We start from the raw sequence: 17880 nt of genomic DNA on the forward strand, positions 1-17880 counted from the left end.
TCTGGCTTATCAAGACGTCATGGCAGGTCGGCTTGACATGAGAAATTGGCCAATCATATTGATCAATCAGGTCGTAATCAGGCAAGTGACGCTGATGAGAAAGACCAGGGGCTAAAATCCGATCATCTCCGAGTGGTCGGGTTCACCTCTTGGATGTCTCTTGGGCTTCCCTTCCGGCACCCGTCGGTAGCCTTGGATCGGCAGCCGGCGCTGACCGCACTTCAAAGTAACTGAAAGCAAGGGATCAGATCCACCGATATAGTCGATGACCTATCGCGTATCCGCGGCAGGCGGGTAAGAGAGGAGTCGATATGATGAATGCTTCGGCTTTGATGTTCCATTGGTGATATGGCTCGGTAGGGATAATACCAGCTTGCTATTTCCCCAGACTAAGACCGACTATAAAGAATCGTCTTCCCCGCGATCCTGCTTTCCTTCTTGGTTTTGGGGGGGTTTGATGCCATTTCTCATCGTCAACTGTTAGCAACAAGAGGACACGTTGTTTGAAAGCGTATACAGCGACTCGAACCTGTCATTTTGTCAACCTGCATCGGCTTAATCGTCAAACCGTCACAACCTTCACTCGAGTCAACCGCATCTTGTCCGAATCCCGTGGACTGGCTTCTTCCTGCTAACTGCGCATATCATATGCAATACGGGCACAAGTGGCAACTGTTCGACAGAGTCTCATCCATCTGAGCAGCGAATCGGAACGGCCCGCAATCTATCGATGTCTGACCGTTAACGGTTCCCTCTCACTTCCCAGCACGGTACCTACATATTTGGGGAAGTTTGGAGACCTCGATCCAGGTCTTCTTATACTACACGCAACGACAGACATCATGGGTTCTCAAGAACCGAGAACCCTGGTTAACCCCCAGAACCAGCTCTTTTACGGCACCTTCATCTACCCCAAGACCCTAACCGAGCTCGAATACCTGTACAACACCGCCGTCGCCGTTGACCAAAATGGCACCATTGTTGCCATCGAGCGTGACTGTGACCTCCCCAAAGCCACCAACACTCTTCTCCCACGCCTCGGCTGGTCCCCGGACAGCGTCACCATAAATACCTCCTCAGCTTCCCATAACCAGTTCTTCTTCCCCGGTTTCATAGACACACACCTGCACGCCCCGCAATACCCCAACGTGGGCATCTTCGGCAAGTCCACCCTCCTCGACTGGCTCGAGACCTACACATTCCCGCTCGAGGCCTCGCTCTCGGACCCGGCCAAGGCCCAGACCGTCTACAACCGCGTCATCCGCAAGACCCTGAGCCACGGCACCACGTGCGCCGCCTACTATGCCACCAAAGACGTCACCACCACCAATCTACTCGCCGATTTGTGTTTGCGCGCCGGCCAGCGCGCCCTCGTCGGCCGCGTGTGCATGGACCAGCTCTCACCCGACTACTACCGCGACGCCTCGGCCGCCGACTCCGTAGCCGCCACCCGCGAATCCATCGCCTACGTCCAGTCCATCGATCCGACCGGCGCCATCGTGCGACCCGTGATCACCCCGCGCTTTGCGCCCTCGTGCTCCGCGCCCCTGATGGCCGACCTCGGCAAGCTAGCCGCCGAAACAGGTCTCCCCGTCCAAACGCACATATCTGAAAACGAAGGCGAGATCGACTTGGTCAGAGAACTATTTCCCGCCAAAGAAATTGGGGCAAAGGGGGATACCTACACGCACGTGTACGACACCTTCGGGCTGCTGACGGACAAAACCATCCTGGCGCACGGCGTGCACCTTTCGGAAGAGGAGGTGGAGATCATCAAAGCCAGGGGAAGCAAGGTCAGTCACTGCCCGTGCAGCAACAGCGCGATCACGAGCGGCGCGGCGCGGGTGCGGTGGTTGCTGGAGCGCGGTATCGAGGTCGGGCTAGGCACGGATATGAGCGGCGGGTATAGTCCGTCGGTGCTGGAGGCGGCGAGGCAGGCGGCGCTGGTGAGCCGGCATGTGGCTATGACGTGCTCACCGAAGAAGGGAAGCAAGGCGAACAAGAACGGGATAGATAGGGAGAGGGCCAAGTTGACGGTGGAGGAGGTGCTGTATTTGGCTACCAAGGGAGGAGCGAAGCTGGTGGGGATGAAGGGTAAGGTGGGTGGGTTTGAGGTGGGCATGGAATGGGATGCGCAGTTAATTGGGCTGGGAAGAGACGTCGCTGATGGGGAGTATGAGATTGAGGGTAAGGGTGAGGAGAAAGAGGAGGAGGAAGGGAACGTGGATGTGTTTGGGTGGGAGAGCTGGCCGGATAGGGTGGCCAAGTGGCTGTATAATGGTGATGACAGGAACACGAGGAAGGTCTGGGTTAAGGGGAGGTTGGTGCATCAGAGGAAGTAGACTGGTTGGCAGCAGGGTTTTCTTGTTAAAGTCTTCATGGGTTTTCCGTGCATTGGATATCATGTGGATATCATAGATTTTTGGGTATAGGTAAGGCATGAGACATGATGGAATGAAGTTTATGAGCTTTTAACAGCGATGTATTAGAAACGTTTGTAACGCTCACATTACCTCTCTTCGAAGTCAGGTGGTGTTTCTGTCGTCTGCTATCAAATGTTTGTGAAGACGCCGCTGCGACACCTAATAACAACGAACGTGCCCACAGGTTGCATGGAGTATGTAATGACAGGAGTCAAATGCCCTTTCAACAATTGATCCTTCGTGGCGCAATTGGCTAGCGCGTCAGACTGTTAATCTGGAGGCTGTAAGTTCGATCCTTACCGAAGGAGCAAGTTTCTCTTTTTGTAACTTTTTCTTTTTCTGCTCCTGGATCACGGGTTTCATTTTTGCCTTTTGCATGTTTCTTAACATTGGCTTCATAGCCTTGCTTGAGTACCTGTTCTTTAATATCTTTTTTCCGTGATCATCTTGGTGGTCTTCACCTTCGCGCCCAATGGTCACGTCATAGACGCCATCGCCATTGCCATTGACATTGTGATATTGTCATTATGCTTCGTTACTAACCCGTGAACTACAAATCTATTGAATGTTGCGAACTCCCATATCATACATATCTCAACAACTTAACTCTCCCAACGCAACCCCCTTATTTAACCAACCACCGATCCACGGCCCAACCAGTCGCCACCGCAAACACCGTCTTGTGCAGGATATCAATCACCTGCTCGTTGACCGGCCACGTCCACGGCAGCGCGCCCACGCCAGTCCAGTTCTCCAGCGTCTGATCGATGAGCAAGCGGACCCCGACGAAGATCAGGTCGGCAAAGGGCCCGCGAATCCCGTTCCAGCTCATCAGCGCCCGGATCACGCCCGCCGCGGCGCCTTGTCCGTAATGCATCGCCATGTTGAGGCCCCAGAGCTCCGTGTCGGTCGAGGCCCGCACCGAGATGAGCCGCTCGAGGGTGCGCGCTGGCACGTAGGAGTTGGGTCGGGAGGTGAGGAGTTGTTCGGACTTTTCGGCTAGGGTCATCCTGGATTTGGATTGTGGTTAGTGAGTTGGTTGGGTGGAAAGGTGGGTTTTTGTCGTAGGGGCTGAGGAGGTGGGGGCGCGCGAAGGGGAGTGTAACTGTGTAAGTGCGAACGTACATGGTGACGCCGACGAGACCGGCGCCCAGGCCGTAAAAGATTACGGAGCTGATGGGGAAAGAAGAGGTCACCCGGCCAGGAATGGTGCTTCGACGTGGTCCGGCAGACATTATGGCATTGCGCTTGTCTTTGTTGCAGGGTTGAGTGTTTGGTGATTACGATGTGTTGTTGTGGCTGTAGTTGTCGCTTTCAGGTGGTGTGAATGCTGTAACCGCCGCAAGGAGGTGCAGAAGCTGGCTCGAGTGTGCGACGAGAGGATTTCGACGGACAGAACTATCTCAGTCGATTGAGTTCGATGAGTTGATGACTTAGACTCCGAAGGAAAGAGACAGAGTTTCGTGATGATGTATTGCTTGTAAAAAGGACGGGAACCTCTACGGCTTCTAGCCCCACATTAACTGGCTGCGATAATGAAGTCATCACCAGCCATTTGCGGGGAATCAGTCCGCCCATCTTGTTCAGCGGCTTAGGGTTGGATAGGGAAAATCAGACCGGCAGATCGAGAATGGTTGCTTTTTGACCACGGACGCATTTTGTTCGCCGCAAACACCACGAAAAAGGAATTCGGGACATCACGATGGAACTCAACGGAGCTTTATAGAAATTCGCATATGCATTTGCGCCTCTTCTTCATCAATCCGACTTTATAAGAAGAGCATTTTCCTTCCACGTGGATCGTCGAACATGTATATGGCTTGTCCGTTCCTGGCAGCTCAACAACTGGGCATTGGTGAGCTTCCTCTGTGGCCGTTTGTTATCATGAGTTTTGAACCTGCTTTTCTCTTCGTTGTATGCAAAGTCTCGGACGAACAAGATCAAAGGGTCAAATCTCCAGGATCTGCCGGTGCTCAGTTCGCCCGTCTTATCGCGGGTCTCTCGCTTCCAGCGGTTCAGTGTTAATGAAGCGTAAAAGCCGTTAGTGATACCGATGGAGCCATTCTGAGCTACTAACACAAGTCGTCGAGACCTATCTAAGTGCCGGCTCAACCCAGAGCTACTGCACGTCATCACGTTGCCGTCCTCGCTAGTCTCAGCTGCACCCATCGCTAAATTGCACTTTTTGCAACACTCCCATGCGAGCCTTGTGTGATGCTTTGGGAGACATTGATCACAGGCCGTTTGGCGATGCTATTCTTGTTCCTGTCCATTGCCGGTCTATCCAATCAGCGGCATGTGAAAACGCCAAAGATGGGTGCTCCCAAGAACAATAATGCCCAACTGCGGGGGTAGCACACCCACTTTCTGAGGGGACGGTGAGACGAGGACCCTGTCTCTCACCTGTGTTTGTACCTCTGTGCCTGTCTTATGCTGATCAATCTTGACGCTTTCCGCAATGGTTTCCTACTTCGTCCTCCGTTCGTCTCAGCCTTCTCGGCATGGCAGGAATGCTACAAAAGCAACACCACTGACCCACAGAATCCGACAGCCATGAAATCGGGTTGGCAAGTTGTCAGTGCCCAAATCGCTTCGATCCTCTAATATGTCAAGCTACGGTAAGTTCCTCCAACAGAGGAGGGGAAACAGATAGTACAAGACCAGTCAAAGAAGATGTTGTCCGGAAACCGAAAGAGGTGCCACAAGGAAAGGCTATGGGCGTTGTGTCTTGTGTAACAGGGGACCTCTTTCATTACAGCTCCCAAGCGAGACCCAAGCTTTCCAACCGACTTGGCACTGTCCTCCACGAATCGCAGCTTTGGCACCTGGTCATGTTCCCTAAACCACCCACGTCTAACACGCGCAGGGCTCATCAGTAGAGCATTCTTGGCTTGATGCTGTCACCCTACATAAACCCCCTTTCGCGGTCATATCAGCCAGAACCGGACGGTGGAGGGTGGAGAAGAGTAGAGTCATCCCTCACGTTACAATAAGGTGTGTGGCCGAAATCGAAAGGCGGGAGGGGAGGCAGCCAATGGGTGCCATCAGTGGCTTGACAATGGGGAGATTAGAAAGCTGCGGGCTGAAGATGGCGAAGGGAAAGATTAGAATAAGAAGGGCTGGAGGGTAGGTAGGTTACCGTGTAGCCCTTCTCTTTGTTTGGACAGAGCAGAATATTACAGCTCTGTTTCCCCCGTCTTCAAGCCTTAAACAACCCATATCTGGCTCTTGATCCACGCCCTGTATCAGAATCTAATCACCGATATCAAACAACGTCGACCTAGTTACCGATCGATATCGATACCGAAAAGCTCAGAGCGGCGCAAAAGACAAGATGGCGTCAGCACGTGGACTCACCGCTGTTGGGGTTCCTCCGTTCCCATCGTGGATCTTTTACATTCGGATCGCCATCCTCGTTCTATCACTTGTTCTTCTGGGCGTTGCGGCGTGGGCTGTTTCGCTATTTACCGGAGGAGGATCGGCGGCTTATGGATATACAGGCTCTAGTGGGATGATGGTTTTCGTGGTATGTGACAGTCTCTGGCGTTCGAAGCTGGTGCAAGAACTAACTGATGGTTTCTTCAGACCATATGGAGTCTTGTAGTTTACGGCGGCTCCCTCGGAATCCAGTTTGGCGCGCCTCACCTGTTCTACCGTATCGTCGGTCTTATTCTTTACAGTCTCGCGGTCATTTTCTGGCTTGTGGGCTGGGCGTATGCTGCAAGCCAGGCAGCTCTCGTGCTTGACTGGACTGAAGGGTATGGTGGTGAGGTTCATGACTATGGCTCAGCCTTGGCTGTGTGCGCTGGTCTAGGTGCTGTTGCGTGGTAAGCTTCCCAAATCTACCGACTATTTTTCTCTCGACCGTACTAAAAGTATTGTCATAGGGTCCTGTCAATCATCGATCTTGTCTTTTTCATCCTCGCCTGTGTCCGCGAAGTCACGGCGCCGAAGCTCAGCCAAGCCGAGCTTGGACAAGTGCAGCAGCCAACCGCTCCTGTTGCGCCCGCCACTACCTCTGAGCTACCCCAGCAACCGGCATATTCACAACAGCCCTATGCGACACAGTAGATGGACGACCTCGAAAACTTGTATGGTTATTTGGCTTTAGAGACCGGGAACTGTCTCTGGGAATGGCGTAGGCATCATGGGGGTTGCTTGATGGTCATCGCTAGCTTCTTGTTTGTGGTACATATCCCAGCGCTGAACGGGCTGTCTGCGCAGAAAGCGGTTCGATCGGAGTTGCGTAACGGGTGACTAGCCAAAACTTCCATTCTTTTGTATTGTCAGGTTTTACTTTTTGAGATACCACGGTCAAAGGGAGAAGGCACGATATTGGAGGATCTGATGATGTCACGCTCACAAAAGGTGAGACGAGACTTAGCTAGGAAATAATTAATGAGTAACAGTTATTTTGATATGACGATAGCGACATTTACTCCAGTCGGTACTTACTGATTGACAATCCCAAATACTTGAGTGTTGTGGGTTTAAGACCGTTCGGGAAACGAAACATTGTGAGTCAACCGCCAGTGTGTCCGCGGCGGTTAGCCTTTGGTACGCGCATTACACCTTGACGTGGAACGCAGAAAGTTTGTCTTCACTGAGGACTGGAAGGGACGCTGATTCCTTCAGGGATGAGCTCATTCAAAATTCTGAAACCGTTTTGAAGGGCAGGTGCACCGTAAAATGTTGTGGTAGTTGCCTGCCCCTGGTTGCCCCAACGAAAAAAGACTACTAAAATGTGGAAGGCATCAGTCATCAACCAGTCCATTCTGACCTTCCACTCCAAGATACATTTTTAATTGTTATTCGCCAATTTGAGATTGTACCTGCATCACGATCTGGGTGTCTCTTTTACCCCCTCCAGGTTCTCACTGGTCAGCTGCCTCACGATACTTCCCGTCACTTTGGACACGACGCCCGCATTGTCACACCTTCGAACAGAGCCACAATCTCTTCGTGATCTTGGCACACACGCTCGTTGATATTTTGCAGCTCATTTTCTTGCTTTTCTACGGCCGAGTCCATTGGAGGTCACTTACCTATATCTTCAGCCAAGTGTCGACACACTGCTATATAACAGACAAGCTACGTCCTCCAGTAATAAACTATTGATAATGACATTGACGATGCAAGTCTAGAGGGCCCTTTTGCGATAATGTCAGTTCTCGAGACCCAAGGCAAAGCTGACACCGTCTGTCACCTCGACATACACACCGCAAAGTTACGACCACATTGAACTACAAAGCACAACAAGCATCAGTCACAAAAAGCTGTATCGTCTATCCAACTTCGAAATTTCTTCTAGTACCAACTTTTGCAATCCTACGGAATCTCCTGGCGAGCGCTCCCCTTGTAACAAATGAGAGGGAACGAGATAGAACATGTGCGACACGGAAAGCAAAGCGGAAGAGCTACCCATGTGTGTGACTATCTTTGTCTTGTCATTTTTCTATCCCCTTCCCATCAGACCAGGAGTATTGATGGAGCGATATTGCAATCTAACATTGCAGATATGCTGTACGACGTTGGTGTACCATGACGGAAAACTCGTTGCCCGGTCATGTTCTTGATGCTCTTGTTCCCTTACACCACGGCGTACGCAGTCGTGCACGCCTAACCATAGAGGTACGTCCAATGGCCCTTTCCATACAACCCACCCTCTTTATTTCATCAAAGGCCGTTGGCCCAATCTGACTGGTCTTCCTTGTATCCATCTAGGCGCGGAAATCAAAAGCTTCCACAGCCAAAAACAACTCCCAATTCCCATTCACTTGCCGAAAGAGAAGAACGCCTCGCTATGATGATTCTGGTATCCTGTCGTGTATGGAAGAAATAAAAGCGAACCCGAAACCTAATTCCTCCCCTTCGAATGACCCTCCCATGGGTGATCAGTAAAACTGGTTGAACTGATCTGTCTGCTGACCGTATGGTTCGTGATAGTTTCCTTGGTTCTGGTCGCCAGAGCTCTGATCGCCGGTAGCCATAAACATATTACCCATTTCTGGACTCAGTTGAAGATCGGCAAAGTAATTACTCGGCGAAGGTGATTGAGGATTTGGAAGCACCGGATCGTGGACCGTTCCTGGCAAATGACCATCACCACCCATCTGGTGTGACTCTCCAGTAAAGTCGACACCCTCGCCTGGCCACGGATACTCACTGAAGTTACCAGAGGGAACTACCTCCGAAATACCAGCAGCATTTGAATAAACAAACGAGTTGGAATTTTCGTGAGCCTGACACCACTGAGTGAAACTGTCAATCGGTGGATGATCGGGTTCAGCCTGGTGTTGCTGACCCTGCTGGGGATATCCGTCGAATATTGGCACCGGAAGATCACCAAGTTGGACTTCTCCAGGCTGCTCCATCTTAGGCTCAAATGGGTTCTGATCCGTATCCATCATCATATGGTGACTCTCGAGACAGGATCTTACAGGCCATGAAGCTGCAAGTTCCTCGAGGGTACGTTCTTTCCGCCCTTGCGAGGCCATTTTCTGAAGTCTTTGGGGAAGATGAGCAGTCTCAGGCACAAGTGGCCTGTAGGGCAGATTCACGCCATTGCCCTGGAGAGCAGAGGGGCCCATGTTGTTGTCGCCCGGTTGTCCGGATATCCTTGCCTGATACCGGTCCACCACACTTCCCAGCGATTGTCGGTTATGTTGGACCTCCCAGAGCTTGTGTTGCAGGTCCTGCATTTTCTTCTCCATATCCTGCAATTCCTCGGCGTACTTGTCCTCCTGTTTGACTGTCTTTTCGTACTTCTCCTTTGCGTCCTGTAACGCCTTGGATTCCTCAGTCAGTTGTGCTGATCCCGTCGTCTTGCCGACCTGAAGGGCCACCGACTCAGCAAAGTCGAGCCCGAGTGGGACGAGCTCGCCACTCTCTACCGCCGTCTCAAGCTTCTTGCGATACTCCTGAGTGTCGACGTCCTGGCCTACAGGGATCGGCTTTCGAACCCAGATGGGCGGGTCACGGGGAAGATCGCCTCCAAGACCATGATCGATCAGCTTCTGCTTAAGCTCCTTGTACATCTTGTAGAAGAGCTTGAAGTTGTACTCGTATCCCGTAACGGCATTGTCAAGTTCGACAACGTAAAGAGCCTTGCGAATGCGGGAGCGTTTCGCTGACTGGTTGTTACGTGCACGCTCTCCTTCATACTTTGCATCGGCGTCGCTCTGCAGAGGCGTTGGGTCAGGGAAGGGCGATGGAGTGTCTGCTGGCGTGGAAACCAACGCGATGTTTGGATTTGCCATGATGTTGTCGGGGTCGATGGAACGTCTCAAAAGTGACTTTTTTCCTCGTCCACCCTTGGCTTTGGTCGTTCGCTTGTTTACGCCCGAGCCTGGCCGGGGGCCGAGTGGTCCGCTCTTTTTACCTTGCTGCGACTGACCTTTGTCTCCGTCCTTCTGGTCCCGATGATCGGGATTTCCTTGGTTCGCTGCCGTCATCCACCACCTCCTGGGTCGATACCTGCACGACGGGCGTTTTGGTCTACCTAAGGGCTACTCTGTAACTGTTCGTTAGTTCTATCACGGACTCACACCATACGGCAGGTCCAGTACAGCGGGTTTTTGACCTCGAAACTAGGTGCATGGGTATTATGACGTGTAAATGGAAGGAGGAAGTGGTAGCATACAAGATTTGGCTTGATCTGTCAGCGACGACAGTCCTGGCCACAAGCTCCCAGCGATGTTTGTGCGCAGCCGCGACTGTTACGCCCTCGTGAAAATATCCCGTGGAGGGAACCGTATACAGCGTATACGGGTCGGCTGTTGGTGGGTAAGAATGGATATGGTCGTGCAACACGGAGTACCGTTACGTGTTATCCCGCCTTGTCAAATGATGGGGGGGGGGGGGCTACTCTTGGCCGTGTATGTGCGTGTGTCTCGGACTTCCCGTATCCTGCTCTTATGCGTGAGTTTGGTTGACGGCAATGGCAATGGCGATGGCAGTTGGTCCTGCGTGAAGATCTGATATCTCCTATTCTGATTCGGCCTTGTTAAGGGAATAGTTCCTGAATCAGCCAAGGAGGGAAAAAAATCTTCAATAAATACCCCTTGGAGAAATTGGTTGTGGCTCACGTCTGCAGCCTGCTATGGGCCATCCACCGGAGTATCTCGCAAGCTGACGAGCTGGCTGGTCTGGTAGGTGTTGAGTGCGTGTGAAGGGGCTGAGTCAACTCCTTTTAACCCGTCTGGTTGTTTCGTCGTTGATATGGGATGGGTGTGTGCGTGCGTCGATGGGCGAAAAGGTGGCTTCAATGACACCACCTACAGCACCATCACAGCCACAACTTCGTTTGGGGTAAAATAGACGAAGGCCTAGAAGGGGGGCAAAATACCAGCGGACTGAAGACGCGCTCGTTTGTATGTATGCCTTGCTCGTTGGGTTATAGGATCATTCACCCGGCGAAGGTAGGCGCTCGAAGCGGACGGGCTTTGCTCTTTTTGCCCAATAGGTATGGTAAGTGGTGAGAGAAGAGGAGGCGATGGTCCGGTCGCGGTCTGCGTTCGGTTCGTCTTGCACGGCTAAGGCGACTGGTGAAGTGGTGAGCACGAAGGATGGGAACAATGGGACAAGTGTAGGTAAGGTAGGTAGGGCTGGATAAGGATAAAGCGAATGTTTTCTTCTTTTTGTTCGTTGCTGGTTGCTGGTTGCTGGTTGCTGGTTGCTGGTTTGTGAACCTACCCTGTTCGTTCGGTTCGGTTGCTCTTCCTACTCGCTAGTGAAAATGATGATGGCTGGATTTTTGGGTCCGTTTCCGTTCTTCCCGGTTGGTATTGCAAGGGAAAAGTGTCAGTTCACACGGTTTTCCGTATTCTCTCTCCCACACTCCGCTCTCTCGCGTGGGCTTAAAGGTGCCTGGCCAAGCCAAGTTGACTCCGCCGTTACACGCGGGACGGGCGGGATTTTTGGTTGGTGTAGCGAAGGGTAGGTAGTAATACGGATACTAAGTAGTAAGTGAGTGAGTGACCGTGTGTCTGTGTGATAAAAAATTAGAAGAGACAGGCGTTAGAATTACATCCGAGAAGGAAGGGAAAAAAAGAAGGTTGTTGGAAAAGGAAGTAGAAGGGGATAAGAAAGAAGGAAGGAAAAGAAGGAATCTCAGAGGTGAGTTAGCCGCAACCAACCACGTACACGCGCTTCTTCCTTGTGTCCCTCGTTTCGTTTGTAAGAGGGTAATGATTCTGTCGGAAGGATTGTGGCTGTACGGCGCTTGTGAGGTTTTATGGGTGAGTAGGACTTTAGGGCCTACCTAGGTATGTTTCTCCTCCTCCTCTCTCTTGCGCTGGTGGGATCGCCTAGTTTGGGGTTGTTTGCTTCCGGCCAGTGGTTCCCTCCTATCAGCTGGTTTAATGGACTGGAAGGAGGCTCAGTGCTGGTTGGTGCGCGGTTGTTCGTATGTACCTTTACGGCTAGGCAGGTTGGTAGTAGTCGTAGTAGGAGTAAGTGATAGGTAGGCAGACTACACTTGGTGATGCTCAAGCTGTGTGTGTCTGTGTGTGTGTGCCGTTTAACTGTGGGTGACGATGGCACGAGCTTGTAGCTTCTGTCGTCTGTTGTTTCCTGATGCCTGATGGCTACCGCTGGTCACCTGTGTTTTTCTGCACCGCCCGTCGCCTGTGTCTCTGTGGGCTTTCTGGAGTTAGTACCGAAGACGGATGTCACGTCACGCCAGCACGTGGGGGGTGGGAGGTGAAAGCAGAGGGTGGCGAGGAAGGAAAACTTGGTGAGGTTGTTGATTGTTCCCTCTCCTCTGCTTTGTGTAATGATCCCGCCGGTATGTATTTGGAAATTCCCGGAGGGACGAATCGTGTTTTAGAGGGATGCTCAGAACAAGCTCCTCACAAGGTCTGGCTGGATTATTGGTTGAGTATTCCCAACTGACTGGTGATACGGGATCGAGGCAGGTATTTGTAGACGAATGAAGCTGGTTAGGTGTAGGTGAATGTAGCACCTCTGTTCGAGTCAAGCACGCTTGAGGAGGATCGAGTTAGAGATGGTGCTCAAGGTTGCGGACTTTTTGTCGGTCACGTCGGAGCTAGCCCCTGTAGTCAAATGGACGGGACTGCTTCTGTAAGAGTCCGGATTGCACTCAAAAACAGTTTCGGGTTATTGCGCGATTGTTGTTCAGGTCAGCAGGAACGATCACAAGGAGACCTTATCTTGGAAGTATGAGTTATTCGAAGGTCCGATCTCGGCTGCGCAAAGTTTAGAAGGCGTGACTCCAGCTGTAAACGGTTCTTTGGATCAGTGTTTATCCAAGAAACCAAGGTCTACTCAACGGCTGACTCAGGCACGAATGCAGGAAGCCAGGAATCGTCCTTGTGCAAAGACGAGATACTGGAGCAAAGGAGGGAACTGCCCAAAAAGCGGTGCGTGACTGGAACCTTCAAGTATTCATACGCCTCCAACGCCCACCCAGCCAGCTATCCCACCTGTCAATCTCACAGAATGGCGCCTAGAACCGAGCGAAGTTCATGGCAAACAGAAATCCATGACACTAACAGGCCGATGTTTTGCGTTGATAACGAGCGGTGCCGGTAAACTTCAGACGGAGATTATAGAACGAGGATGCTCCCTTCTGCGAGTAGGGTACTAGGCAACAGTCATGTGGTTGAGGCTGAAGCCCGTTCGTACTAGTTCGCGGCCTTCCGAATATCCCCGACCGCTTGGTCGTTGACAATCTGGACAACCTCGGGCGGGAGGACTGGCAATATGGGATGAAGTTGTTGCTTGTCCTCAGTTTCCCCTCATTTCCCGCCTATATAAGAGTCTGTCATGAGAAGGGCCTAGGCTTGGTTAGGGGGGCGAAATATGGAAGCATATAATGGGTATTATAAAAGCAAACCGAGCGAGCGAAGGCACCAGCGGCACAGTCCAACGCTGTTAGGAGTTCCAGAACATAGACGGGCCTCTGGCGGTCTCGAGACGGGAACCGCGGAGAGTCGCTGATAAGTTTTGTCAAGCTTTTGACAGCCTTCCCACTTGAGGGCAAGCACCAGGTGAGTTGGCAGGATCGGACGGCCGAGTTCTCAGCCACTGACGATATTATGAGCGAGCTTTGGCGGGATGGCTCAAGAAGAGATGGAAACCGTGATTCCAAGGCAACTGTTCCAGGAGCCGCCTCTCCGAACTGGTCCAAGCGGACAACTCGCGGGATCCCACGAGAGGCAGGCACAGGAGACGCATGATGGAGGGATTCGAAAACATTCAGTGATGCCCTAGTCCTGTACGTCGTGTCAGAATTTAGAACATGCCAATACCTCAGGAATGGGACGCATTACTTTACCACATATTGTACGGGGCGTATGGGTCTCTCATGATAAACGAGAGGAGCCCCAAGTTGGGGCCTAGGTTAGCCGCGAGATTCCGTGGTGTAACTGGTACGGTGTTTGAGAGGTGATATCATCAAATACTGAAAATCACTTCAGGGCTTGTCCATTACATGCTGTCCCAAGCCTGGATGGGAGTGTAGCGAGAGGGACATAGGGGAATCCATAATTGTGCCGACATCATGCAGCGGAGAATAGAGGAACCGTAATGAATGGGGCGATTTTCACAACTAGAATAGTATATCAAAAAGAAGTGAAGAGATAAAGACGTAGAAAGCGATGAGTCCCCCTTAATGCGAGGTGCAGGTGAAGAAAGGGTGAAGAAGCTCTTGCATCATCGCGGATTGAGACATGCCCTGCTGCTGTTTCCTTATCGCAGATAAAGGACCGTGATGTGAGGTGCCGGTATCACAAGTACCTTGCTAACGGTCTGTTGGATACACTCTCTGTTCAAATCCCTAGGCCGGACATAAGAACAAACGAAATTATATATGCCTTTTAAAATAAAGCTTCGCACTCTAGCCCCATATGTTTCGCTCAAACAAGTCATAACTGTATGCTCCAGAGCTCTTTGTCTATGGTCTTGTTGATAACATCTCCTGGTTGAGCACAGACCACCAGTATGCCAAGACGCATTGGCAGCGAGGCAGCATACGTTAATTGAGACGCGGTTTCGCAAAAAGTACCGGTTGGGGACGCGTCTGAGAGCTGTGTTTCCCCGCGGTCACCCAAGAAGGGAAGGGCAAAGTAAGCTACATTGTCTTTTCATTTTGTTCTGATTTGGACGTTGTTCAAGTGGCCGATTCCTTTATATACAACCATTGTTTTCACGAGGTCAACCTTCGGTCAAATTGAAGATGTTCCCGCCCTCATCGCCCATCGCATTCCCCTCCAGTCCGCCGCCCGCAACCACAACCACAACCACAACCACAACCGCAACCGCAACCGCAACCGCAACCGCAACCGCAACCGCAACCGCAACCGCAACCACAAAACGGCCTCGCGATTCCGATACCCCCAAAACCACGAAACCCCGCGCCCTAGGTGGCTTCCTCGCCGACGATGACTCCGACTCTGACGACGACAATGCCTCTCTGGAACGATCCCCGAAGCGACGGATGCTACAGCATGACATCCAAACGGATACCCAGACAACCGAACCACTACTTCTCAGTCAGCTAGCGATTGACGAAGACCCCGAAGAGGAAACAGAACGATACGAGCGCCTATTCGGTGCAAAGACGTCAACTCCGGCGCTCCCTACAACTTTACTCAGTGACTACCTCAATGCGCCCTCCTACCGCATCTCGACATGTTCCGGTATGTCCATCCCTATCCGGGAGCGCAAACCAACAGAGCCAGTCTCCTATGAGACCATGGTAGCAGCAAGATCGCGAACGAAAGAAGGCCGAGCCAAGAAGAGCTACTACGGAATTGACATCCACGAACTTATCGACAACGCCACCAGCGAAATTGCCCAAGCACAGAAAGCAGCCGCCACAGCTCCCATTACTCCTCCAACCAACCCAGACAGGCCCATACGATCGGTCGAAGCAAACACGACAAGCCCCAAGAAGCACAAGAAGAGCCTATTATGGACAGAAAAATACCGTGCCCGAACATTCATGGATCTTGTTGGCGATGACCTGACCAACAGGCAGGTGCTTCGCTGGCTCAAGAAATGGGACCCCATAGTATTCCCACATGTTGCGAAGAGCAAGCCATCACGGCGACATGGCGTACAAGGGCAAAATCAACAGCCAGATGAGGAAAAGCCGCATCGGAAAATCCTCATGTTGACGGGCCCGCCCGGTTTGGGTAAAACAACCCTGGCGCATGTGTGCGCGCGACAAGCTGGTTACGAAGTCATGGAGATCAACGCCAGTGACGACCGAAGCAAAGATGTTGTCAAAGGTCGGATTCGTACAAGTCTCGGAACCGAGTCAGTCAAGACGGTGGAGAACAAGAAGCCCGAAGCCGGAAAACAACAAAAGATCGCTCGACCGGTGTGCGTGGTAGTTGACGAAGTTGATGGTGTGGTTAGTGGCTCAGGAGGGTCTGGCGAGGGTGGCTTCGTCAAAGCCTTGATTGATCTGGTGCTCCTAGACCAGAAGAACAGTTCCGGCCCTGGGACTTCTACCGCGGCAAGCCGCAAAAAGAAGAAAGGGGACGACTTCAGACAAATGAGACCCCTTATTCTGATCTGTAACGATGTCTACCACCCATCGCTTCGACCGTTACGCCAATCAGGCCTTGCCGAAATCATTCACGTCGGCAAACCCTCCGTTGAGGCGGTGGTCACACGTCTCAAGACTGTGTTTGAAAAGGAGGGAATCCCGTGCGAAAAGGATGCTGCGCGCAAGCTCTGCGAGGCCGCATGGGGAATGACCAGTGGTATTGACGCCAAGCGAGGAGCCGAGGGCAATGCCGAAGGTGATCTCCGCGGCATCATGGTGGTGGGAGAGTGGGTTGCGGGAAGGTTACGAGCTACCATCACCAGCACACCGGTCCTAACAAGGCAGTGGATTGATCAAAATATCGTCCATGATCTCGCTCATGGTGGTGGAGGTGCCCGTGGTCTCGGTCGCGGTGGCGTCAAAGAGATTGTGAGCCGCATTTTCCAAGAGGGCGGGGGTTTCCCGAAGCCGGCTATGACACAGGCTGAGCAACCAAAGTATGCCAAACACGAACAACCACAGGCAAACCTCGGCTTCTCAGAGCAGCGGAAGAAGTATGCCATGGCGCGACTAAGGGAGATGATTGATACGAGCGGCGAGGTTGACCGTATCATGACCGAGATCTTCAGCGAGTATCCCAACCGCGAGTTCAACGACGACTCCTTCCTCACCAAGCCCGATGCTGCGTATGAGTGGATGTACTTCCATGACACATGTTCAACGAGGCTATACTCCAGTCAGGAGTGGGAGCTGGGTCAGTACATCTCCCAGCCGCCATTAGCATGCCACCACTTGTTCGCTTCACCTAAGAGACATCAGCCTCTGAACACCGAAAGGAGATGGGGTGACGCAATGGAGGAAGACACAGCGCCCCCATTGCCATTCAGCGGTCCAAGGGCAAACTTTGAGGCACACGAGGCGGAGAAGGTGAACAGGGCAGCGCTGCAGGGACTGCAAGGGCAACTACCTCCTAGTCTCCATCGTCTGTTCCGCAGCCCTGAGGATATTTCTACACACTTCCTGTCATATTTGGTCCGTCTCATATCTCCCGATGTGAAGCCCGTGGTAGTCGGTGGCAGCGACAAGAGCGGGGCGGTGGCCAGTGTAAGGAGGGAAGGCGAGAAGGCGATGGTCAGGAGAGCAGCTCAAGTACTCGCTGAGGTTGGCATTGCTTTGCAAAAGGGCAAGATTGAGCAAGATCCGACGCTTGGGCAGCAGTTCCGGACACAGTGGGTTTATCGCATGGAACCGTAAGTGCTCGATTACTCTGCTTGCTTTCTAACCGATACTGACTTTCAACAACAGAGACCTCGACACGCTCGCAACCTTTGAGACAGCCGGCGCCCTTGTCCTAGCCTCCCAGGCGCCAACCCGATATGCCGTCCGCCAAGTTCTAGACCAAGAGCTGCAAAAGACCATCGCAATGCGCGAGAACGCTGCCAGGCAAGCGCGGATGAATAACGGGCAGACTAACTCCACTTTCAAGCCTCCCCCTGCTGCTACTCTCGACGCCATGGTCCTTGACGCTAATAAGGAGAATATGGCCATGTTGGCCGATCAAAAGGAAGTTAAAAGAGACTTCTTTGGCCGGGTGATTGCGGAAAGGAAGAGGCCTTTGGATGAGAAGAACGGGAATGCCAACGCTGCCGCTGGCGGGGGCGATGGTAATGAGAGCAAGAGGAGGGGAAGGGGCAACGTGGCCGGCGATGAGAAGGACATCAAGGTGTGGGTCACCTATCACGAAGGGATCAATAATGCTGTCCGGAAACCGATCTCGTTGGAGGAGTTCATGAGAGGATTCTGATGTTATTGGGTTTGCCAAGACTGAGAAGGTCATTGCTACCCCTTACATGAGGCCGTCCGGCCCGTCCCCCGTTACCATGTCAACATCATCTCGAAAGGTAGTATTCTTATCAAATCCAGACCCGCTTTACCCTT

The 17880-nt window shown here is 52.3% G+C and overlaps 5 protein-coding genes and 1 non-coding gene across 6 annotated transcripts; 4 read left to right on the forward strand and 2 right to left on the reverse strand.

The window, feature by feature from the left end:
• Positions 1-842: 842 nt before the first annotated feature.
• SMAC4_00842 (uncharacterized protein) lies at positions 843-2342 on the forward strand (the record flags this gene model as incomplete). The annotated part of the gene is made up of 1 exon (XM_003349902.1): positions 843-2342. The coding sequence occupies one exon, from the start codon at positions 843-845 to the stop codon at positions 2340-2342; it is 1500 nt and encodes a 499-aa protein (XP_003349950.1).
• Positions 2343-2657: 315 nt separating this feature from the next.
• On the forward strand, positions 2658-2731 carry SMAC4_13490. Its single transcript has one exon. It is a non-coding gene; the product is annotated as a tRNA-Asn (tRNA).
• A 181-nt stretch (positions 2732-2912) lies between these two features.
• Positions 2913-4323, reverse strand: SMAC4_03004 (uncharacterized protein). The gene is made up of 2 exons (XM_003349369.2): positions 3549-4323; positions 2913-3433 (listed from the first exon to the last, which is right to left on the reverse strand). Exons 1-2 carry the CDS (start codon positions 3656-3658, stop codon positions 3049-3051), a joined length of 495 nt encoding a protein of 164 aa, XP_003349417.1. The 5' UTR covers positions 3659-4323; the 3' UTR covers positions 2913-3048.
• A 665-nt stretch (positions 4324-4988) lies between these two features.
• On the forward strand, positions 4989-6831 carry SMAC4_03005 (uncharacterized protein). The gene is made up of 3 exons (XM_003349370.2): positions 4989-5949; positions 6009-6250; positions 6311-6831. Exons 1-3 carry the CDS (start codon positions 5758-5760, stop codon positions 6492-6494), a joined length of 618 nt encoding a protein of 205 aa, XP_003349418.1. The 5' UTR covers positions 4989-5757; the 3' UTR covers positions 6495-6831.
• A 1486-nt stretch (positions 6832-8317) lies between these two features.
• Positions 8318-9936, reverse strand: SMAC4_03006 (uncharacterized protein; the record flags this gene model as incomplete). The annotated part of the gene is made up of 1 exon (XM_003349371.2): positions 8318-9936. The coding sequence occupies exon 1, from the start codon at positions 9875-9877 to the stop codon at positions 8318-8320; it is 1560 nt and encodes a 519-aa protein (XP_003349419.2). The 5' UTR covers positions 9878-9936.
• Positions 9937-14622: 4686 nt separating this feature from the next.
• On the forward strand, positions 14623-17862 carry SMAC4_03007 (uncharacterized protein; the record flags this gene model as incomplete). Its single annotated transcript, XM_024655385.2, has 2 exons — positions 14623-17192; positions 17248-17862. 2 exons carry the CDS (start codon positions 14623-14625, stop codon positions 17744-17746), a joined length of 3069 nt encoding a protein of 1022 aa, XP_024511280.1. The 3' UTR covers positions 17747-17862.
• Between the last annotated feature and the right edge of the window lie 18 nt (positions 17863-17880).

This window comes from Sordaria macrospora, chromosome 3 (genome assembly GCF_033870435.1).
Source record: "Sordaria macrospora chromosome 3, complete sequence".
In the NCBI taxonomy this organism is placed as follows: domain Eukaryota; kingdom Fungi; phylum Ascomycota; class Sordariomycetes; order Sordariales; family Sordariaceae; genus Sordaria; species Sordaria macrospora.